Source organism: Ammospiza nelsoni, chromosome 22 (genome assembly GCF_027579445.1).
Source record: "Ammospiza nelsoni isolate bAmmNel1 chromosome 22, bAmmNel1.pri, whole genome shotgun sequence".
NCBI classification, from domain to species: Eukaryota; Metazoa; Chordata; class Aves; order Passeriformes; family Passerellidae; genus Ammospiza; species Ammospiza nelsoni.
In genome coordinates this window covers 2201020-2223076 of record NC_080654.1, presented here as the reverse complement: position 1 = coordinate 2223076, position 22057 = coordinate 2201020, and the positions used below count along the sequence as shown (strand labels likewise).

General features: G+C 48.4%; 1 protein-coding gene across 2 annotated transcripts in view; it reads right to left on the bottom strand.

Moving 5' to 3' along the window:
* Positions 1 to 983: 983 nt before the first annotated feature.
* SKI (SKI proto-oncogene) overlaps positions 984 to 22057 on the bottom strand; it is a 100908-nt gene continuing 79834 nt past the window's right edge. For both annotated transcript variants that reach the window (XM_059487405.1, XM_059487406.1), the window contains 6 exons: positions 12350 to 12475; positions 11774 to 11889; positions 10051 to 10328; positions 9372 to 9673; positions 7403 to 7633; positions 984 to 5760 (listed from right to left, as the gene is read on the bottom strand). In XM_059487405.1, the coding sequence (XP_059343388.1) occupies positions 5572 to 5760; positions 7403 to 7633; positions 9372 to 9673; positions 10051 to 10328; positions 11774 to 11889; positions 12350 to 12475 (1242 nt within the window). In that variant the 3' untranslated portion in view covers positions 984 to 5571. The remainder of the gene's footprint in view (positions 5761 to 7402; positions 7634 to 9371; positions 9674 to 10050; positions 10329 to 11773; positions 11890 to 12349; positions 12476 to 22057) is intronic.

The window sequence follows — 22057 nt, the reverse complement described above, 5'->3', positions numbered from 1 at the left end:
ATTGAGCAGGTTCAGGTCTCATTCCTAATGTGACTCATTCCTAATGTGTCTCATTCCTAGTGTGTCTCATTCCCAGAAAACTGAAGTTATTTTGCCAGCAGAACCAGAAATTTCAAACCCAGTTACTTACCCCTTACCCAGAAACACAAGACAGCTTGACTGGGCTTTACCAATCTGTGTTGTTGCACTCAGAGGTCCTTGGAGACAGAAAATAGAATTTTTCAGCCTCTGGTACCAAGCCTTATCAAGCCAGATCTAGTTGGCTGTTTAGTTTGGAACAGGAATGCCCTGCCAGGTCTCTCTGGGAAGGAACAGCAGCAGGAATGTTATCTGAACTTTTCATTTCAGGAGCCCGAGCCCCAGTCAGGCTGTGCAGGTGGGAGGACAGGGATGTGTTGGGATGTGGGGCACAGGATCCCTCCCCAAGGATGTGCAGCTGCACTTGGGACACAAACCCACCCTTGGAAAGCTGGGTGACTCTCAAATAAGAAGAGATTTATTTTTTTAAGCTCTTTGCTCATTCTCCAGCTTTTCCACTGCTTTGCAAAGGCATTTCAGAAATGTCCCAGAGCTGTGGAAATTCTGCAGCCACTTCTCAGAAAACCATGAGAGAATTATTCTGACACATGTTTCCATCTCCTGCTTTTTGCATTTTCCCCTCTTGTGTTTCTTTTTCTTTGACCTAGAACAAACTTCTCCATGCTTACAATTCTCACTATTCCAAAGAAATTTCACTGGAGTGTTGGATTTTCCCCACGCAGTGGAATGCTGTGATCCCAGTTAAATTCCAGTCTCCTTCCAGCAGTGTCCATGCTAAATGTTTTTATTATTTATTTATTATTTAAATGATTATATATTATTATTTATTAGCAATGTTTTGTGCTAAATGATGCCTCAGGGAGGGTCCTTCTCCTGGGCCCTCAGGAAATCAGGGACCAGGTGCTGTGGGGAGCAGCACCTCAGCAAAGCACAGAGAACTCCAAAAACATCCCAGAGCTCTTTATTTTTTTCTGGACAAACAATTTTATTTTCGGTAATGCGTCTATACACTGTACATTCAGTCACTGTGGTATATAAGCATAGCTATTTTCATACATAATCTCATAAAGTCCTTTATTTTACAATATTATCTGCATCAGGGGGAGGGGATGTGGAAAAGGGGGTGGAAAAGGACTATCAAGGTACACAGCGAAATAGATAAATATGCCAAGCTTTTTTCTTATTTTTTTTTTAAATCAGGCATTTATAAACAAGAAAGCATACATTACTTACATAAAAATAGTTCTAGAATAGTAGAGTAAGTCATAATATTGTCATTAGCAGCAGCATAGGAGAGACCGGGATAACAAAAATGTGCTGAAATGCTATTGGCTATTATAAATGTAAAGATTTATTTTTCTTCAATTGAAAAAATGTCATTTCTGTGAGTTCTTTCAATTAAAAAAAAAAAAAAAAAACAAAACAAAAAAACCAAAACAACAACCAAGCCAACAAAAAAACTTCTCTCTAAAACACATGGACTGCTGAGAGGGCAGAATGGAACAAAAACCAACCTTTTGGTAATAAAATACTTTACAGTGAAAATAAGGACAAATAAAATGCAAATGATGGAGAAAAGGTTATAACCCACATTGAAAACTTGCAAAAAGATTTTGTTTTGTTTTTTTCCTAACAGACAGCAAAGGTTCTTCTCAGTTAAAAACACAACTCATAAAACAAGACAACTACCAGGTAAGAAAGAGTTTTGAAAAAGTAAACACCATATACACTTATAATACAACAGTGTAAAATGAAAAAAAGTATTTACAAGTTGAATTTACTTTTAATGTTTTTTTTACATTGGCTAGTTCTGTTTGAAAAGCAGAATATTATGTATAGAGTTAGCTGCTCCATAGATATGAATGTTATTGCTGTTGTTTTTTTTTTTTCCCTTCGTTAAGTCTTCGTTCAGTAATAGAAACAAGGAGTAATTAAACTGAATATACAAGTAGTAATATATTTGTAGGTACAGGGAGAGTCAACAGCCTGTATGAAACACCTCTTCTCCCTTGGAACTTCTTAAAGGAAACTAAAGCACAGAGGATGGGGGGATGGAGGGGCAGCCCCTGTCCCTGGGGATGCAGCAGGGAGTGGGGGCTGCAGGAAGGAGGGAAGGAAGGAGGGAAGGAATTCCATGGACCAGGCTCTCCCAGCTTTACTGAGGTGTTGCAGGCACAGGAGTGACCCCAGAGCTCCGAGCACCTTCACGGGGGGGCTGCTCTGCAGAGCCCCCTGGTGAGAATCGGCCCCTGGGGCTGGGACAGGCCCTGCTGATGGCTCTGGATTCCACATCCATCCCTCGCTCTGCAGGGACAACTCACCCGCTCTGCAGAGGGAGCTCTGATTGTTAAACACGGCCAGAAATGCCCAGTGCTCAAAGGCAGCCCTGCCAGCCCCTCCTGGGCAGCGGCTGCTGCTGGACAATGTTTGTTCCTGCTCTTCTTGCACCTTGTTTCTCGTCATGATTTTAAATATTAATTGATAGAAATGGCTTTTCACTCCCAAGGAGCAAATCCTGGGGAGTTTTGGGGTGGGTTCACTGCAGGTATGGCCCTGCATGGAGTGCTGGAGTGGGGCAGAGCAAAGCCCCACTGTAATTCTGCTTTGGAGTCTGTGCTGCCCTGGGACCCTTCACCTGTGCAGCACAGTGAGGCTGCTTGGTGCTGATTGAACATTTTACTGTTCTGCTTCTTTCCTGCAGATTTCCTCCTTCAGAAGTGTGGGAGCCTCATGCCCAGTGAGTGACTGCATTTCCCTGGACACAAATGAAAAATCACGTTGTGCTCAGGTGAGTGGCTTTTCCTGGCAGACAACAGCTGGACATGGACATGTTGCTATTTTTTGGGGTTTATAAAGGGAGTGAAACCATCACAGATCAGGGGGAAAAACCCAAACAAGCAAAATTTCCAAAGCCAGGCTTCCATGAGCCGCCACAGGAGCGGGGTCTGTTCTCTGTGTGGGTCCCAACACGGCAGTAAAGCAGAGCACAAGAGACTTGAAATGCACAAAAATGATCAGCTACAGCTACAGTTGTTTAGTTTCCCTTGAAGAAATAAGTGGATAATACAGATCTGGAAATCATAAGGCTGAGAACATTTTTCTGCATACTGCATAACAAAAGAACCCCTTTACATAAGACAGTAATAATGCCCATTAATGACTATATGGCAGAGTTTAATCCATGCATATGATTTAATAATCGCAGAAAAAAACATACAAAGAAAATAAAACCCCACATTAAAAAAAAAAAAAAAACCAAAACAAAAACAAAACCTGCTCAAGCATAATCAAAATTCCTTTTGCATTGCACTTTAGAAGGAGAGCTGCACCTAGAGCCAGTCTCCAGTATCCCAAACACACAAGGGCCAACCCCTGTATCCACAGACAGGTTCAGGTCATTGACTTGGTGTGACTGTTTCTTGCTCCCAACAGTTTTACATTGTCCCAGAAATTCCACTCCTTTCATATTTCTTCTTTTTTGTACCTAAAACATATATATGAACTTCTTTGTTAATGCTCACAGTTACTATAATGGTTACTATAATGGTTTCAAGCAAACAGCTCTTGTTTAAAAAAAAAAAAATCTCTCTAATGTACTCTAAGTAAATACCATAATTTTAGGATTGGAAGCCGCTTTCTGTCTACTGGGAAATAATTTTGAAGCTTACATAGTTTGCATTAATGTCCAAAAGCAAATAAAGATTACTGGAAATATGTTTCTTCTTTTAGAATAATTCTGGGTATGATGATGCATAGGGGGTTCTCCTTTTTTTCCTTTTTTTAATTTTATTTTATTATTATTCTTTAAGGTAAAAAAAGTGTCAGCATTGCCTAGAGAAGATGCTGAGAGGAAAAATGAGCTGGAAGGCACATCTGCAGCCCCAGATCACATTTTCAGTTGCTTGAGCGTGTCAGAGGTGAGTGTTTATGGGTGAAAATTAATTTTCTCCTGATCAGTAAAGCACCAGCTTTATTTGTTAAGCACTTTTGGGAGCATCTCTGCTGCTCCCCAGCTTGGTTCATACACAGCCACAAAACCAGGTTCTATCTGAACCAGCAGCACAGGGGGAATTCCTGCTCTGGGGACTCTGGACCTGCTGGATCCTCCTTTGCTTGCAGGGACGCTGATGGGAGGCGTCAGTGGTGGCAGATTGGGTTCATGGTTTGCACAGCTGTTAGGGCAGAATCTCAAATGCTTGACATATACATCTTAGAAACAGGGAATAAAATGCAGAGTAAGATTCTGACAAAGTGCAGGTTTTAAAAAAAAAAAAAAATATATATATAAAAAAACCTCAGCACCACCCCCAAGGTAGTGATGGTTTGCTGCATTGTATCCCGGGGCCGCGGCTTGGATCCCAAAATTAAAGTAATTTCTCTTTTTAAAAACAAAAAAAGTTTTTTAAAAAAAGATGTAGGCTTATTCACAGCAGCAAAAATGTTGGTTTTCTGTTCTGTAGTATCCGACACTGCAACGTTGGACTCTCCTTGGGCACAGAAATCCTGACTGACAGTTCGGAATGGAAGCAGGGAAATACTGAATTCATGGTAAGATGGTGCAACAAGATGAGTTTTCCAGAAAACTGAAAGCTGAAGATTTCAGAATGACTTCAACACACAGATGTCTCTGCTTTGTTCCTCTACCAACTGATCATCCATTTCCTTCCTTTCTTCTTTCTCTCTTTCTTTTCCCAAGGCTGACGTGCTCCTGGGTGAAGTCTCTGAACACAGAGGGGTCTGTGGGGCTGGGCTGGGGCTCTCAACCCAAGCCCTTCTGCTCCCCTCATCCCCTGCACACTCCTGCAGCTTCCCTTCTTCCTGTGTCCAGGGCAGGAAATGGACATCGTTCATTCTAAGGAAAAAAATCAACTTGGAAAAGCACTCTGAACTTCTCCTACGCCCACGTGACGGGATGGGACCGCGATGGCTTCTGAGATGGCTGGAAAACTGCTCCTGACATGGATGGCATCATCACCAAGAGGGGCTTCTGCACAAAGAATCCCAAAGCCTATAAAGTCATTAAAAATTGTGCATCGAAGGTTTTTTATTTTTTGTCTTTTTTTTTTTGTTTTGCTTTTAAAGGTTCATTATAAAAATCTTGTTAATTTTTTTTTTAATACCAAGTCTGTGTAATGAATTCTTTTAAATAGCTTATAAGAAAAGTCAGTTTGTTTTTAAATTCCAAAATGTTCCAACAGGCAGGAGAACACAAAGCCACTGCCGTGCTCACCTTGGACTCCGGGTTCAGCTGGACCACACTGCTTTGCTTAGAGTTTGCCAGTAGAAAATTTGCTGTGGACTTAAAAGTATTTTTGTTTACAAACACTTTGTGTTTTCTAGGCACAGTAAGATGTTGTGCTATATGGATTGGGAAAAAAAGAGGCGGAATTCAGTGCTTCTGTTCTAGAGAGTAACAACATTTGCCTTCCAACTACTGAGAATCCATATTCCTAAAGTGTGTGCCAGGACACCACTACTCACACGTGCACTCCCAGTCCCACTCTCTCCCTCCCTGTGCTGGGGGATGAGGGGTCAGTTCTCCATGGGGCTCGAGGTGCTCTCACTGCTGGGCTGGCTGCTGGCTTTGGGCCACAGCTGTTCCTGAAGTTCCTTGACCACCTTCTCCAGGTGCTCGCGCGCCTCCCGCTCGTGCAGGAGGTCGGCACGGAGCTGCTCCCGGTCGGCCTCGGCGTGCTGCAGCTTCACCTGCAGGTCCTCGATCTGTGGGACAGACAGACAGACAGGGCTGTGGGACACACACCTTGCACCGGGCAGGGGAGCAAACAATGTCTACTCCACACATAGGATTATCAAGATAGAGGTAAGGAAGGAATTCCCTGTTCCCTTTTTCCATATACTGCCGCAGTACAGTGCCTGCTTAGCTTTGAAACCTAAACATTTCCACTGACTCCAGCTCCAGAAAGGAAGGTGAAAACCAGAAGAGTTAAGAAACACTTCAAGAATTCTTTAGTGCAGCAGAACCTGGTCACTTCTTCAAGCATGGCTGTTGTTTCTTTAGGCAGTGACAGCAGCTCAGCAAAGCAAACCCCAGGTGCTGGCACAGGGGATTCACTTTCAGCTCTTTTACAACAATTGTTAATGGAAGTGACCAGAAAGGGCCTTGGCTGCTGATGGGCCAGGCCTCCCCAGCTATGGATTAAAGCCCTGCAGTGTCCCCACTCTGCTCCCAGCAGCACCTGCAGCTGCCCTTGGCCTCCCTGACCTCCCTATTTGGTACTTTCTGACAAAAAAGGCAGAGAAAACCCCCAGGACCGGAAGGTGCAAGTACCAGAAACAGCACCCAGTGAGAAAGGAAATGCCAGCAGTCAGCAAAGATTGCCATTTAACAGGGAAGGGAAACCTCCCATGTTTTGGGCTAAAATGCAGGTAAACCTCCCCCATCCATCTTTGGATTTCAGTATCAAGGTAAGAAAAGGGAAAGTATAAACCACAGCTCCTCAATGGGCATTAAGCATCTAATACTTTAGGCCCAGAGGCATTTCCACCCTGGCCTGATGCTGTTTCTGTCAGCCTGAGCCTGTCTAGAGAACTGCGGTTTCCTCAAAAATAATTTGTGACCAACTTCCTCTTACACCCCAAGCTGTAGCTACAAGGGTGTGTAAAGCTTTATTTTAAAATTTCTCAGGACTTAAGAACTTGACAGCCCTGAGCCCCCAGGCCAGCCCAGGCCGTGTTCAGCTGCCCTGGTGCTGCTCCCCAGGGCCCTGGGGGAACGCCCAGCGCAGCAGCCCCAGGGAGGCTCTGTTTAGTCTGGACACCCCTTATCAGTGAGACATCCTGTGATGCTGAGAGGAAGCCCCACATCATTTCCTGCTCCTGGCCAGACGTGTCTCAGCGGGAGCAGGCGGCCACTCCCCTTCCCCTTATCAGAGCCCTGGAGATTGTGAGCTTGGCTTCTGCTCTTCCCTCGTCCCTTAAAGCCACCACGCCAGGGACCTGCAGCTCCCACCTCCAGGAGCACCTGTGTCTCACCACAGCCTGCTCCAGTACTCCTGGAACTCCCTCTGCCGTGAGCTTTTCAGGGCTGAGTTAAACTATGTAAAGTATTTGAAGTACATATAAATATACACAAATTAAAGTTTGTTAAACAGAAGCTTTTGAGGACTATGAGGGAGCTAAAGGGGCACCTCTGTGGCAGGTGCATGGGATGAGGTTAAATTCAGGCTCCATTTTTTGCCCTCCTGCCCTCTGTTATGCCTGTCCCAGCTCAGGAGCAGGGTGGGTGCAGCAGGGGGGAGCTGAGGAGCTGCCCCAGCCCTGCAGGGGACAGGAGGAGGGAGCTGAGGAGCTGCCCCAGGCAGGGGAGGGAGCCCAGGAGCTGCCCCAGCCCTCAGGGCCTCACCTGTGCTGAGTACTTGGCCCGGAGCCGGCCGGCCTCGCAGCCCTTGTCGCACACGCGGATCTGCCGCGCCTGCTCCAGCTCCCGCTTCAGCCGGATCCGCGACTCGTTCGCCTCCTTCATCTTCTTCTCGTTCTCGGCCCGCAGGCGCTCGATCTCCTTCCGCAGGTTGCGCTTGGCCTCCGTCGCTTCCCTCAGCTTCTCCTTCTTGGCCACTCTGAGGAACTCCAGCTCCTGGACACAGAGGCAGGTGAGCAGTGAGCGTGAGGGAAGCCATCCGAGCCACGTTCCCACCTCCTGCTGCCTGTGACCGAGGCAGCCCAGGGCTAAACCCCGCTCTGAACTCTGCACGAGCCCTTCTCCTTTAAATCCTGTGCAGTTCCTGCACTCCAGCTACCCTGAAGCCCAGGATAACAAAAAGCTCAGCGCTACAGCCCCATTTTGCTTTGTCAAGCAGAATAGCTGCGACCATCTGGGCCTGAATAAAGATGAACTGCAGTTGGAGAGAGCTCCAGCACCAGCTCCACGTTCCAAAGCACCCGACTGCAGTGCCTGGGCTGGAGCTGAAGGCTCTGAAGATGCACAACGTGGAAAGTGCAGTTCTGAGTGTCCTTTGTGTATGGAAATGCTCAACAGGACATCAGAAATCAGCTCCATTTTATCAAGCTCCCCTCAAAAATCCACTCAAGGGAAGGACAGAACACAAACTGTGTCTTTCCTAGCTCTGGGGTGCTGTAAGTGACTGGGGGTGAGCCCCAAGACTCCTCACAACCAGCTCATGGATTGTTCTGTCACAAAAGCTGGAAAACTCTAGGCTAAAACCTGAAGCTGAATGGGAACCATATTTTGCTCTGGGAACTGCCACTCCCCCTGTCCAGGCTGGAAGCTGCTGCCTTGGAATCTCAGACCCATGAGGGAACCATTAATTTCATGGATAATGATAAGGAACCTTCAAGGAACAAAGGAAGAAACCCCTAAGTTGTTACAATACATGTTCACAGCAAGCACAGAGATGTGGCTCACATTTCCTAAAGGGTTAAATCAGAAACTAAAGATCTATTTTTTCCCCCAGAAGCAGCATTTCCTCCCTGCCCGAGTCAAACCCTCCAGCCCTGCTTGCTGTGAAGTTGCACTGCAGGGTCATGGGAAATTCACTCTTTTGACAATCTCACTTCCCAGCCAGGCTGGAAGTTAGCTTGGCCATGCCTCTGGAAATACACACAGAGCCCCTGGAAGTACACACACACACACATTATGCATAAATGTTTACTTTGAAATACATAAAACACAGATTTTGCTCAGGGTAACTAAAAAAGAGAGCATCACTGCAGGTTTTGTGTCCCTTATTTACTCCATCCCATGGATTCCAGCTCCAGCTTGGGAACAGCTCCACACCAAGGATTCAAAGAGGACACACAAATCTAAGCTGGCTCCCCCTTCTTTTCTCTGCACTCTTTTTACCCCAGCTCAAATAAAAGGCAGTTCCCCCATCACTGAGCTCAGCCCTGCCTGACCATGGACACACTGATGGATCCAGGAATTCCAGAAATAAGGAGCTGCTTCCCTGCCTGAAGCTCAGCAGTGGGATGCCTGACAAAGCCCTTACTTCAGCTGTGGCCGTGTCCCAGGAACACCCTCCCTCACAGAGCCTTTAAAACTCCAGCTAAAGCCTCCAGAAATGTTTCCTGTTCAGTGAAATGAAAACAAAATAAACTCTGCTGGACTAGAAGATTTTTTCAGTAATGAAAAGATGTTGATTTTGGTAACCATGGATTTATAACCCAAGGAAAAACAGGTGGCAAGCTTAAAAACATCAGACTGGTTCCTGTGCTTTGGATTCCCGGTTGGATTTACAAACAGAGCCCCAGCAAAGGCTGTTGCTATTTGGGAAGAATGAGGCAATTCCTTTTTCAGAGCTGCCTGCTGGGCTGTACCTGGCAGGGCAGGGCAGGGCAGGGCAGGGCAGCCTCACCTGGTGCAGGCTGCGCTTGGCCTGCAGGGCCGCGTTCAGCTTCTCCTCCTGCTTCACCCTCATCTTCACCACCTCGTGCAGGAACTTCTCTTTGGCTTCTTTGGTGTCCAGGCCACTGTCCAGGGCCTGCCTGAGGTGCTCCAGCTCAGCCTCCAGCCCGCTGCTGTGGGGGTCAGGGTGTGCAGCCACCTCGTAGGAGCTGTTCACGGGGGCTGGGGGCTGCATCCCAGGGGAGCTCATGTCCTTGGCAGAGCTGGAGGAGGTGAAGGATGGGGAGGAGAGCGAGGATAAGGAGGAGGTGACTGGAAAAAAGGAACATTGAAAATTAATTTTAAAATGTCAATAATTAAGACATAATTATATACAGCTCGTATATATATTATACAGCTCCAAATGTGCTGAGGCCCTTTTGTACAGAGACACTTGATAATCAATTTTAAATAGGAAAGGAAATTAAAAACCTGCTCATTTTATACTTTGATACTTGAAAAATGATGAAAATGCAAACTTGACTTAAGGGACTGACTTCAATTTGTTTGAACTGCGACTGCACAACTCACATCACAAAGGTACCATGGAGGCACTGGGCTCCCACAATTCCATTTAAGCCCCACAGAAACTGCACAGGAACCCCTGCAAAAACCCAACCCAAATAAAGGCAGCCACAAGTGTCACTTACACTCTTCCCTGGTTTCTACTTCAATCTCTGCTTCTGACTCCTTGTCCTCCTCGGGGGCCGTGCTGGCCGCGGTGCTGGCGGCACTGGCAGCGGCCTCGGGGCCAGCCGAGTGCTCGGGGCCGTGTTTCCTCTTCCTGGGCTGCCCCGAGCCCGGCCCCTCGCTGCCCCGGGACACCACCGTGGCACAGGGGGGGTTGCTCACCATCTTCTGCTGGGCTGGAGGGGCCAGCGCCACGTTGGGCGCCACGGCGCTCTCAAAGCTCTTGTAGGAGTAAAAGCTGCGTTGGGGGAGGCAGGAGGAGGAGAAAAGGGTCACAGTCCTGGCTTTGGGAGCTTCCCAATCCAGAGTTACACTGCAAACACCCACAGTGAATCCCACTGATTTCCACCAGCTGAGAACCTGCCCATGGCACTGTTCAGTGTTTTAGTCCCTCATTAAACCCAGGGATTAAACCCCACATATCCTAAGAGCACCAAGGAGATGAGACCTCCCAGAGCCTAAAAGCCCTAAAGCTGCTTCCTCTGCTCCTCATGGTGCTGTTGTTTCAACCAACTGCACAGCTGGACTTTCATCTATCCATAAATGTTCTGTAAACTCAAACCAGCACTTCCTTAAGGAAAACCATGGAGTGGAAAAGCATCTTCTTGTGCCTCTGATTCTGACACACACCTGAGTGTTCATGTGTAAAACCACAGGTACAACAACCAACAAACCTTTGGTTAAACCTTGGTGTTAAACGGGAGCATTAACATGGCATCAAATACAGGGAATTTTGCAAAAAGCAAAGCAAAGACTTTGCAACTTCAATTTAGCACCTACAACATGATGTGGTATCAGTTAAAATTTCTCCTGGAGCTGTTGTAGATGGGCTTTATCCAATACTGAAATCAGCCAGGTTTCTCACAGGGATACCAAGGACACTTCCACCAATTCTCTCCCTACCTAGTTTAAAAATTAGGATATGCTGATAGGCTTTTCCCCTTTTATTTTCCTTTTTTTAAACCACAGCTTCTAAGAAACTTATTCATAAGGGCAGCACAATATGTTCTCCATAATATTCCCTAAAAACACCTGGTCACTTAAGTCAAACTTTCCAAAGAAATCATCACCCTCAGGCAGAAACCTGGCTCGGAGCTTTTCAGACTGCCCAGCTCCATTCTGGCACAGGGATGTTGAACTGCCCTGACACTTTGTGCTCTCAGTGTGACACCAAGGTCCCACCTGCTGGGGGTGACTCACTCAGGGCTGCTGCTGGCCTCGGTGTCTGGACAGATCTGACAGGCTGAGGAGCCAGAAACCCCCAGGGCCAGGGCACACAGAGGGGATGGGGAAACCTCTGAGGAGCCAGGAACCCCAGGGCACACAGAGGGGATGGGGAAATCTCTGCTGCCCTTTGGCCTCCCTGGCACGGTGGGGAGGGAGAGGCTGGAGCTGGGCTGGGACAGGAGCTGGTACCAGGGACAGGGGCCTGGCAGTGCCTGCACCTCCCTGACACTGCCCAGGACCTTCAGTGACTGCACCCCAAGTGTCCACCCCATCTCAGCAGCCTCCACCTGACACTTCCATGGCAGGTGCCACCTTTAAACCCTTCACACACAAACCAGCGATGCTTTTTGTGTTTCCTTTCTGCAAACAAAACCCTGCAGCTGCAAACGCCCTGAGTGAGCACGGGGACAAAGCCAGGGGCAGCTGGCACCCCCTGTGCTGTCCCTGTGTCCTTACCTGTCCCGGATGAGGGCGGGCAGGTGGCTGGAGAGCTCCTTCTCGCTGGCTGACACCGCGGGGGACCAGGGCCGGAAGGCGGAGAGGCGCTGCCGCGGGTGCACGCAGCCGATGCTCTGGGGACAGACACGACATCAGTGACCCCAAAAACCTCTGAGAGCATCAACCCCCCAGAGGGGACCTGGGGCTGCCCAGGGTACCCTCAGTCATCCCCACAGCTGCTCCCCACTGGCCAACGACCTCCTTGCTCAGGGGTTCTGCTGGCCAACGAGCTCCGTGCAGTTTGGAGGGATCACAAAGAGCTACAAACAAATCCTGAGCCTTGCAGGGTTCCTGTACCTCAAAGGCACAAGGGAATTCCTGACTTCCCTGGCACAATCCAGGTCAATGAGCACTGGAGGGTGACAAGGAATCTGGGGGGACTGTGTAGCTCAATGCTGACTAGGGAAAGGATGGAAATGTTACTAATTTAGAAACCCTGGGCATGTTCTTTCCCTCATTTTCTCCTCTGGTCTCAGAAGAGTGATGCTTTGTGCCAATTTGATCTCTCTTGATGACAAAATATTCAACAATCACCTTATTAGATGAACTGGATAAGGACCGTAACCAACTGGACTGTTTTTCCTTCTCAGAAGAAGCTGGAGATTGGGAAGCAGAGTCATCTATTTTGGGCTTTTTGGAAGCAGGGGGATCTGAAGAGACCTGAAACAAAAGCAGGAAAAATCAAAGTCAGATTCCTCATTTTGCAATCAGCTTAGAAACAAGTTATAAAGCAAAAGCAAATTTTGTTATTTAGAAGGAAGAAACTCTTTTAGTTTCTTTAGTTTAGAAGGGTGTTTTTCTTCTTTTCTCAAATGCAAGGCCAAACAAAGGAGCGCAAACAAGGGGCAGACACAGACTGTGACATAACACACTTCACTCCTCCATGGGAGACACTGGGATCAGGTGTGCATGGCACAGCAGAGATGGGCAGTGATCAAAGGGAGACACTGCTCCAGGCTGAGGAGAAATATCAGCCTTTTATGATTTTTGCATGCAGAAAGGTAAGTTTAATGTGGTTGCTGAACTGGAAAGATTATTTTAAATGAGAACAGAACAGACTTTGTTATTCTGTTTGCAGTGGTTGTTATGCCGATGACTTCACTACCCCACAGCTGCAGTGGATTCTGGGGGTGCTGCCAAGAGCTGCTTTGCCTTTTCCACAAGTGGCTCAGCTTGGCCCATAAATCATCCTCAAGCATAAGAAAGCCCTTTGGCAAGCAAAATCCCTTTCCTTCAACACTGTGAAGGAATAAAATTCCTATAGTCCCAGCGTGGCTTGCAAAAAAATTGGTAACTACTGGTTTAACTGGTGCACTGGGGATACCAGCTTGAAGGGCTGCCAGTACAAACACCTCTCACAGCAGGGAGGGAGAAGGTTCTGGACCTTGTGCTGCATCACGACCAGAAACAATAAAAGAAACATCCCAGCCCTGTTTCTATTCCTTTTTGTGACTTTTTGCAGTTCTCCACCTTTCCCCGTTCCCACTAAGCCTGGCTCCCAGAAGGGTGGCACAGCCACCCTGCAGTCATTAATAATTGCTCATATTTGCATTTATTTGTCTCATCACTGTGATTTTTGTGGGCAAACAAGTGTTGATCCAGGTGTGTCTGGGGTGGCAATAACCTGGGAGCCTGAAATGCTACAGCCCAGTGACAGGAAGGACCTCATTTGCCAATGTCCTGTGCTCTGAAAATCAGTCCCCTCAAGGCACCTTCAGCTGGGAACTCAGAGAGTGCTCCTCCAGCTGCTGCTGAACCCTGAGCACTGTGATTTAAATTATTTACCTGAAAAACACCTGCAGAATTGTCCCAGTGCCCTTCTCAGGGCTCCCTCCCCAAGAGCTCTCTGACTGCACCCCATCAGTGCCCAGATCGGGAGGGAGTGACACCCTCAGCCCATGCAGAGCCTGCTGATCCCACGGGAGCAGGGCAGGGCCCTGTGCAGCCCCTGCCAGCCCATCTGGCATTGCCCTGTGTGCCCTGCCAGCCCGGAGTGCCCAGCAGCGTCACCCCCAGGCCTGCAGGGCTCAGCACAGCATTCCCTGGCACGGGGAGCCTGGGGCAGCTTTCCATGCACAGCAGATGAGGGAGGATGACATGGGAGGGCTGTGGGGGTGTGTGTGCAACCCCCAGGACAAAATTAGCCCCTGCCAGTGCCAAATTCCAGCTCCATGGGATTTGCAGCAGATTCTCTGGGCACAGCTTCAGGCTTCCCCAGGGCTGCCCAGCCAGGGCACGGGCCCTCCCCTCACACCCAGCTAGGAAAGGGCATTCCTGGGCCCTTCTCTAGAAAACACAGCACAAAGCACTGGGAGAGATTTGGTTTTGCTGGGGAGATGCTGCCTGTGCAGAGTCAGTGACTGCATGGGAAAGGCATTTGGCAGGGCCTGCTGATCCCAGCCCATCCACCGGGGACGCGGAGCCGTGTGGGGAGGGGACTCGGCCTGCAGGCTGGGGAGGAAGGGGGGCTTGGAATGGAAAAGGCAACAGGTGGCAAGACTCAGCGTGGAACCCGTCCCTCCCTCCCCCCGTCCGTCCGTCTGTCCGTCCGTCCTGAACATTCTGTCCAGGCAGGAGCAGGACAGGCCCCAGGCTGGGCCCAGAGCAGCCCCCCAGCACCCCCAGCTCTGGGAATGGGGAGCAGGGACAGCCCTAGACAGGCTGGGGAGATGGTACAGCAGAACGATCCCGTTTGCATTTTTTAAGGAATTCTCTCAATCTCTCTCCACTGTCCCCCTTCTTTCACCTTCAGGGCTGACCCCAGGACAGGAGGGGCTGAGCACCCCTGGGAAATGCTGCCCAAATTCCATGTCCAGAAGCTGATCTGGAAACATGGGGTGCACTGGAAACAAGCAGCAAAGGAGGGGTGCACACAGGGAAACCAGGGCTGTGCTCCCCCGCAGGAGGTGCTGGGGTTTTCCTGCCCTGGAATCATCTCCCACCCCAGCACTCCTGGGAGCCCAGAGCTGGAGCAGCACCCCAGGCACTCAGGGTGCTGTGAGCGAGGTTTGGAGCTGCTGTGCTCACTGCTCCAACCCCTGCCCCACCTGCATTCCACGGATCATTCCATGTTTGAGGCAGAATTGCCTCTTGGCAGATGCTTTAAAAAACCCACCTTGGATTTAGGTTTCACTTTAACAAGGTAAAAATGCACCAATTCCAGCAGTTTCTACTACAGGGAGAGACTCAGATGTGGAACAAGGCAGACACTGAGCACCAAATCTGCTCTCCCTGTGACTCAGCCATTACATCCCACTGCAGGACACATTCCAGGCACCAAATACCCCACTCTGACACTTCCAGCCCAGCCACAGCAGCCAACAAACCTTGGGACTGCTTCAAATGGGGATGGTTTGATTTCATTTCTTCCTCTGTGCCAAATAATGAAACACACACCAAGTTGCAAAAGAAATACTGAAAATCTGATCTAGCTTTTTTGCCATCTTCATAAACGATTTATGGAACACTCAAAAAAAACCTCCAAAAAACTGAAATAAATATTTCCTTATTTCCTATTCATTTTTATTTCCATTGGAGGCAATTTAATAATCTGCTGTCAAATGGGCTTTGTGCTGGACACAGCCACTTGTTAATAAACATTTTCTCCAATCCACAGACAGAACAAACTTCAGGATACAAAGTGGGCCCAGAAATGCTTACATGAAACATCTACTTAAGCTTTGGGACTGTTGGTTTCTGAAGAAAATTTTAGGGGAAAAATAGATACAGAAAGATTTACACAGTCACTAAAAAAAGCTTTCAGAGGTGCATTCCAAAGGGAAATTTGGGCCTGTGAACTTTGCCAGCCATTTTAAGGCAAACCGAAATGAGGCGGCTCAGCTTGGCCTGCAGCCAGCCAGGGCCACATTTGACATGTCAGATCAAATTTTCTACTTCAATTAAATATTACAGTAACAAACCATGAGACCAGTGGAAAGAATTTTTGACCCTCTCCTTCTCAGGAAGACAAACCTTCCCTGGAGCTCAGCACCAGGAGCAGAACCAGCAGCTGCAGGTCAGGCACCTCAACAACACCTTTTGCTACAAATGCAATGGAAAATGAACCCAGAAATAATCTTATATTTGAAGATGTGGGAGTGCTCACAGGTATGATTCTGGGTGTCCTAGTGTCTACCAAAATACATTTCCTGAATAATTCACTTTTATTTCCCCTGCTGTATCCCAGTGTCACACATCTGGACTGAGCAAAGGCTTTTGCTCCCTCCTCATCCTTTGCTACTCTGCCCCAAACCCACAACATGTGGTACTGAGAACTGGGCTGCTTTTGCCTTGTTAAGGATGAAAACATCAACAAATGGAAAACACTTAGGAGGCCTCCATACCTCTGAAGTTTTAGCTGGGAAATGTACCTGCAACAATCAGCCCATGCTCCAAATCCTGCCCTACCCTGTGCTGATAAAACCTCCCCAAATTGGGTCTGAGCTGGGCAATAAATCCCAAATCCTGGTTAAAGACAGAGATGTGGTAAAGCAGGGCAGTGGCACAGGTTTGTCTGAGCTGGTCGCCCTCCCCAGCCAGGTGTGGCTGCACTTTGCGCTGCTTCCACTGGGGAATCCATCCCTTGGCTCATCCCCTCCTTCAGAACAGGGCTGGGAAATGTGGGCCCTGAATTTCATTTATTCCTTTAAAAATAAAAGATTTCATGTCCCCAAAGCTACTGAGCTATCCCAACCCAGAGAAATCTGCAAAATTAATTGGCAAAATACTGCAAGGCTGCAGAATTCCATTTCGTATCCTTAAGGCAGGTGGAAATCAGAAACAATTGCACTGCAAAACCCAGCTGGAAAGGCAGGGACAAGCAGAGAAAATACAAAAATGTGCTGTGAATGTGCAGCGTCCTCTCCCTGTGCCGTTGTCACCCGGGCTCAGACAGCCACAGCCCAGCCCGGGTGGAGCTTCCTGTCCCTGCCTGGGCACGGAGGCTCGGCCGCGCTCTCAGCGGGGCAGAACCGCCCGCGCTGGGCTGTGAACCCCGAGAGAGCCCGGCAGGCCCTGCGGGGGGAACGCGCCACACAGCCCGGGGTGAAACACAGCACAGCAGCCCTGGGCCAACAGGGGGGGAACAGGCCACACTCCCCGGGGTGAAACACAGCACAGCAGCCCTGGGCCAACAGGGGGGGAACAGGCCACACAGCCCGGGGTGAAACACAGCACAGCAGCCCTGAGCACACAGGGGGGAACAGGCCCGACAGCCGGGGTGAAACACAGCACAGCAGCCCTGGGCACACAGGGGGGAACAGGCCACACAGCCCGGGGTGAAACACAGCACAGCAGCCCTGAGCACACAGGGGGGAACAGGCCACACAGCCCGGGGTGAAACACAGCACAGCAGCCCTGAGCCAGCGGGGAGCCCCCAGCAGCACAGGTCTGGATTTTGAGGCGCTCTGAACTCCAGAAAACATCTGAGCAAGCAGTGTCTGAGCCTGTTCCTGCTCCACAAAGGGCACGGTGAGAAATGCAAGTGGAAGTGAGAAAGAGAATTTCCAGGGTCTGTTCTGGGTGGCTTTCCTGGGTCACTTGGTGAGCACAGAGCAGTCACAGCCAGCTGAGCAGCAGACACAGGATGGGAACACCACTGACCCATTTTGAAAGGCTGCCATGACATTTATCTCCTGCTTTTCCTTGGAACAGAAGGATGCAGAGTTTTATTTTAAGCCCAGGGAAGTGCTGGCTCTGAGTGGCCACTCCTCCTCCCAGGACACGTTTTTCAGGCTCCTGCTGGCACAGGGATTAAGAAGTTCCCCAGTTGTGTAAATGGCATTTCAGAAGGAATGTTCCTTGACCAGTGACAAGGATTCAAATCTGCTTCTGGAGGTTACTGAGACCACAATTCCCACACCTGGGAGCTGAACTTGGAATTTTCCACGTGCTGCTCTCACAAATCACAGCCCTGAGTCTCCCTAAGAGCCACATGAGAAGGGAGAGGGCTCTGACAGATTCTTTCAAATTTCCAGTTAAACTCAAATTTTAAAATGCCCACTGGAGGTTCTGCCATGTGGGAAAAGGGCCCTTTATCCACATCCTTTAAGCCTCCAGGAGCACGTTGCCCATGGCCAGAACACTTCTTGCTAAAGCCTCTTTGTGACGTGCTCCAGAAGTGATTAATAAGGTATTAGAGCTCTTTGTAAGGACTGCACTTTCACGTGGATTAGAGGAATAAATATATTCAGGTACAGATTGAAAGCTGCGGAGGGTTGTCTCCATAATAAAAAAAGCTAAAAATAAAGCTGTGCCACGGAGCTCTAAGAAGATTTACTGCTTGTCTACTGGAGATATTTAAAAGAGAAAAAACCTACCACACTGCAGTGTCAGTTCCAGGGAGCGTATGGAGCATTTGTTTTATTTTTCTTTCTTTTTTTTTTTTTACAATTTTGGTTTCATTGGGCAGGAATCCAGACTTTTTTCCATCTTCCCTTTTTTTGCTGCTCTGGTGGAAGCACAAGGACTCCTTTTCCCCTGTCATTTTGGGACGTGTGATTATGGCAAGTATTTGCTTTCTATTCCTGCCTTGCCAGCACACCCAGGGTGTCCCCCAGGGGTGACCTGGGGGGAATCTGCACCAACCAAAGCTGCCAGGCACAGGGGGGAAGGAGCTGTGCAAAAATCCCCCCTGCTCTCCCTGTCCCAGGGTTCTGTGTCCTCCCTGGCTCTGCACAGGGCTGATTTTCCATGCAAACACCTCCCCAGCTGGGCTGGAAGAACTGGATAGGAGAGGAGATGGTTTGGTCATGCTGGCAGCATTGGGAGGTTCACCTAAAAAAACCTGGGAACTGAGTTTTTCTCACACCTGTGCAAAAATCTTTAATTTCTATGGAAACATCTCCAGAATTTACCACAGCACAAGTGAAAAGGGACTGGGCTGTTTTATTTCAGACAGTTTACAGCAAAGTCCTGCAAGTACCCTTTGATGAATTCATTGTGTAAAGGCAAATTTAAATTATTTTCTAGAACACTCTACATAGCCCCTGGCATAAGTCATCATCCATTTTCAAAGCTTCTTGGCTAGCACAAAAGAAAGGAAAAAACCCTTTTCTCTCCTGTCTCAACATTTCTTTCCTTTTATTCCTTTAGCACAAAAATTAGGCCAGATGACATCTGCTGATTGAACACAAGGCATTGCTAGCAGGCTGTGCTCCAGCAAACCCTGCAAGCACCTCCCAGGCACACCCAGAGCCACAAACTTCAGCCTCAGATGAGGCAGAAAAGGCAAATCCCTCCTAATCCTCACCCCCTGCTGAAGCTGCTGGGATTCTTTGGGCCACTGCAATTTAGGAACTTTTCCCCCAAGTTCCATGAGGCTTGGACATGATGAAGATTCTACCTGGAAACCTGCACTGATAAAAAATGCTCAGCCAGCTCACCTGGCTGTTTAACCCCTGATCTCTACAATTACGCTTTTAATTTATTGTTCTCCTGCTACATCCATCTTTGATATAAATATGGATCTATAAATCAACTCTTCAAATCTTCTACTAATAATGACTTCTTAATAGCCATTCTCTTGGTCCTAAAATTCTATAGTAGTTGCTCACAAAATCAGTATTTCCCATTCAGAGTGATTCTGATTCCTGCAGAAATCCCAGAGAACACAGAGCACAACCCCATCGTGGGGTGAGACCCTCAGCCCAGATGGGAACGCTGAAATAAGCCAGAATAAAAAGGAAAAGCCATGTGAGAATGTGGCTACCTCAGTGTTAATAAATCCCTCCAATGAAGCACCCCTGATTTGTTGATTTTTCTGGTTAAAATCCCTCTGCAAAGAGCTGATCGTTTGTTACACGATGTCCTTGCCTTTTCCCTCTTGGCCAATGCACCTGGAAGCCTTTTCCACTGGCTAAGAGGCTGTTTTGCCTTTCCAGTGGAAACTAAAAGTTACAGCTTGAAAAGAATTCCCTGCCCTGTGGTTGGAATCAGAACAAAACAGCTGAAATCGCCTTGCCCAGGGCAGGGCAGGGGGCTGAGCTCAGGGCAGGGCCCCTTTTCCTCTGGTGCTTTTTGGCAGCAGCTCCAGGGGTACCCTGACAGGAGCAGGGGAAGCAGAGTGACCAAGGGAGGGGAATGTGGCCAGGGACCTGTGCCGCACACACAGGGAGGGCTGGCCCACAAAACATTTCTGGAACTGGGAAAGAACCAAGTGATGCCATCAGGGTCAGCAAGGAAAATCAGAATTTCCCTCTGTGCCAAAACTGTGAGTTTGTGGGCTCACAGTGCTGGGAATTAAAAAGCCCTTTGTGAACAGAATTTTCTCCCCACATTTTCTCTGCCATGCAAGCAGGCTCTGTTGCTGTTACTGACTCAGGTTCCAGCTCCATCTGCTCCTGGGTTGTGGGGACAAGTCCACTCTGCCAGCCAGAACCTCAGTTTGGTCTCCAGTGTTACATAAAAGGAGCAGCATTCCCCTTGTGACTTCCACTAACTCCAGCACAGTTTAGGAAGCCAAGAGAGGAGAGAGGGAGCTCTAAAACTGATAAAACTGATGGGGTTTTGATGCTTCTCTTCTCTATGGTACTTCTTGATACTTCTCAAACTTCTCTGTGGTACCTGGGGATGGAGCTGCCAAGCTGATTTGGGTGTCCCCAAGTCCCCTGGGGCACAGAATCTGCCCTGCAGAGCCACCAGCACCCAACCCTTTTAATTCTGGGAGGAAAAGCAAACAGCACAGAGAAAACCAAGTCAGTGCCCAGCCTTGAACAATTGTCCCAGTCCAGCTGGAGAATTCACTGTCAGCCCTCACCCTAACGTGGCATTGGTGCCAGGCTGGCTCTCCTGGGCTGGCACACGTGTGTGAGTGTGTGACACTGCTGCTGAGGGCAGGGCCAGCGCCCTGCCAGCCTAAGCTGGGACAGGAGCCTGAGAACATCCCCAGGAATGACCTCAGAGGCTGAGGAGCCACTGGAGCACAGCAAGCACAGCGCCCCTGCCTGCCCTGGGCACACTCACCTGCAGTATTTACATTATTTCCTGCATCCCACTGCAGGAAAATCCATTTTAGCATTTTAGCAGCACATCTGGGTCATTTTTTGGTCATACAGAATAAAAACTGTGCAAAACAATTGGGATTCTCAGGCTGCACAAAGGCAGCACTGCCCTACATTTATTTTTCACTGAATTTCATTTATTTGAGATGACCACAGGGAAAGCTCAGAGCATTCTGTGTGCAATGACAGGACACAGAGCCAGGCTCTGCTCTGCAGCCCCAGCACAGTGAGGTGTAGGGAAACACCTGCAATTACCTCCAACACCTTCACAAGTCACTGTAACATCACCACAGATTCTGAATTTTCTGCTCCACCCAGCGCCCAATGCAGTTTTTAAACCCAAGCCTGCTTTACATAAATATCAGTGAAAGTCAATACATAGGCCATGGATTAATAGTCACAAATCCTATTAAGGTTACAAGGCAGAGCCATGGAAAACCCCCAGTCCCAGTGGGAAAAGAAACAGAGCAAGCCCTCAGATCCCAAAACCTCACACCTTGAGTCCTTCTATCAGAAGATGACTCAAGAAGAGGAGCAACCATACAGTTATAGATATTTTAGGTAATTAAGATAACTATTTTTAAGTTATAGGTATTTCAGCCAATGCCTTTAAGCTCCTGAGCAAATTTAATATCCTCCAAAGGAACTCAATTTTCAGTCAAGCCCTGCAAGAACACGCTGAGCAACTTCTCCACACTCACAAGAGAGGGAAAACCTAAATTCTCTGCTTTCAGAATGTTTTGAGAGCTGCAGACAGGCAGATGCTTCCCTGAGCAGCAGACAAGCTCGGTGCTCTGCAGTTCCAGGAAAGGCACAAGCAGCTCATCCACTTTAAGGCACATTTATTACTCCTGAACCTCCCAGAGCTCCCAGGATAAAGGCAGACAACCAATTACAGTCTTAGACTTCCAAAGCTCATTTTGCTGCCTTTAGAAATAAGCATCACATGCTCCTTCCACCAGACATGGAGTTAAGGAGGGTTAGGGGTGGTTTAAGAGGGGAGGAAGGAGGAGGAGGAGGAGGATGAATGAAGGAGAGGAGAGAACCCTTGAGTTTGCTCTTTGAGTTTGCTCTTTTTGCCAAAGCAGCTCTGCTGTGTCAGGAAGGGTTTGCTTTGGAGGAACCTTCCATGTTCCAGTGAGTGATTTGTCTAATCAGAATTAATTTCAGCCACAACACTGGGGTGATGCACTCAGAAAAGGATTTTTATCCTTTGGTCACCTTGAGAAAAGAGAAACACTTC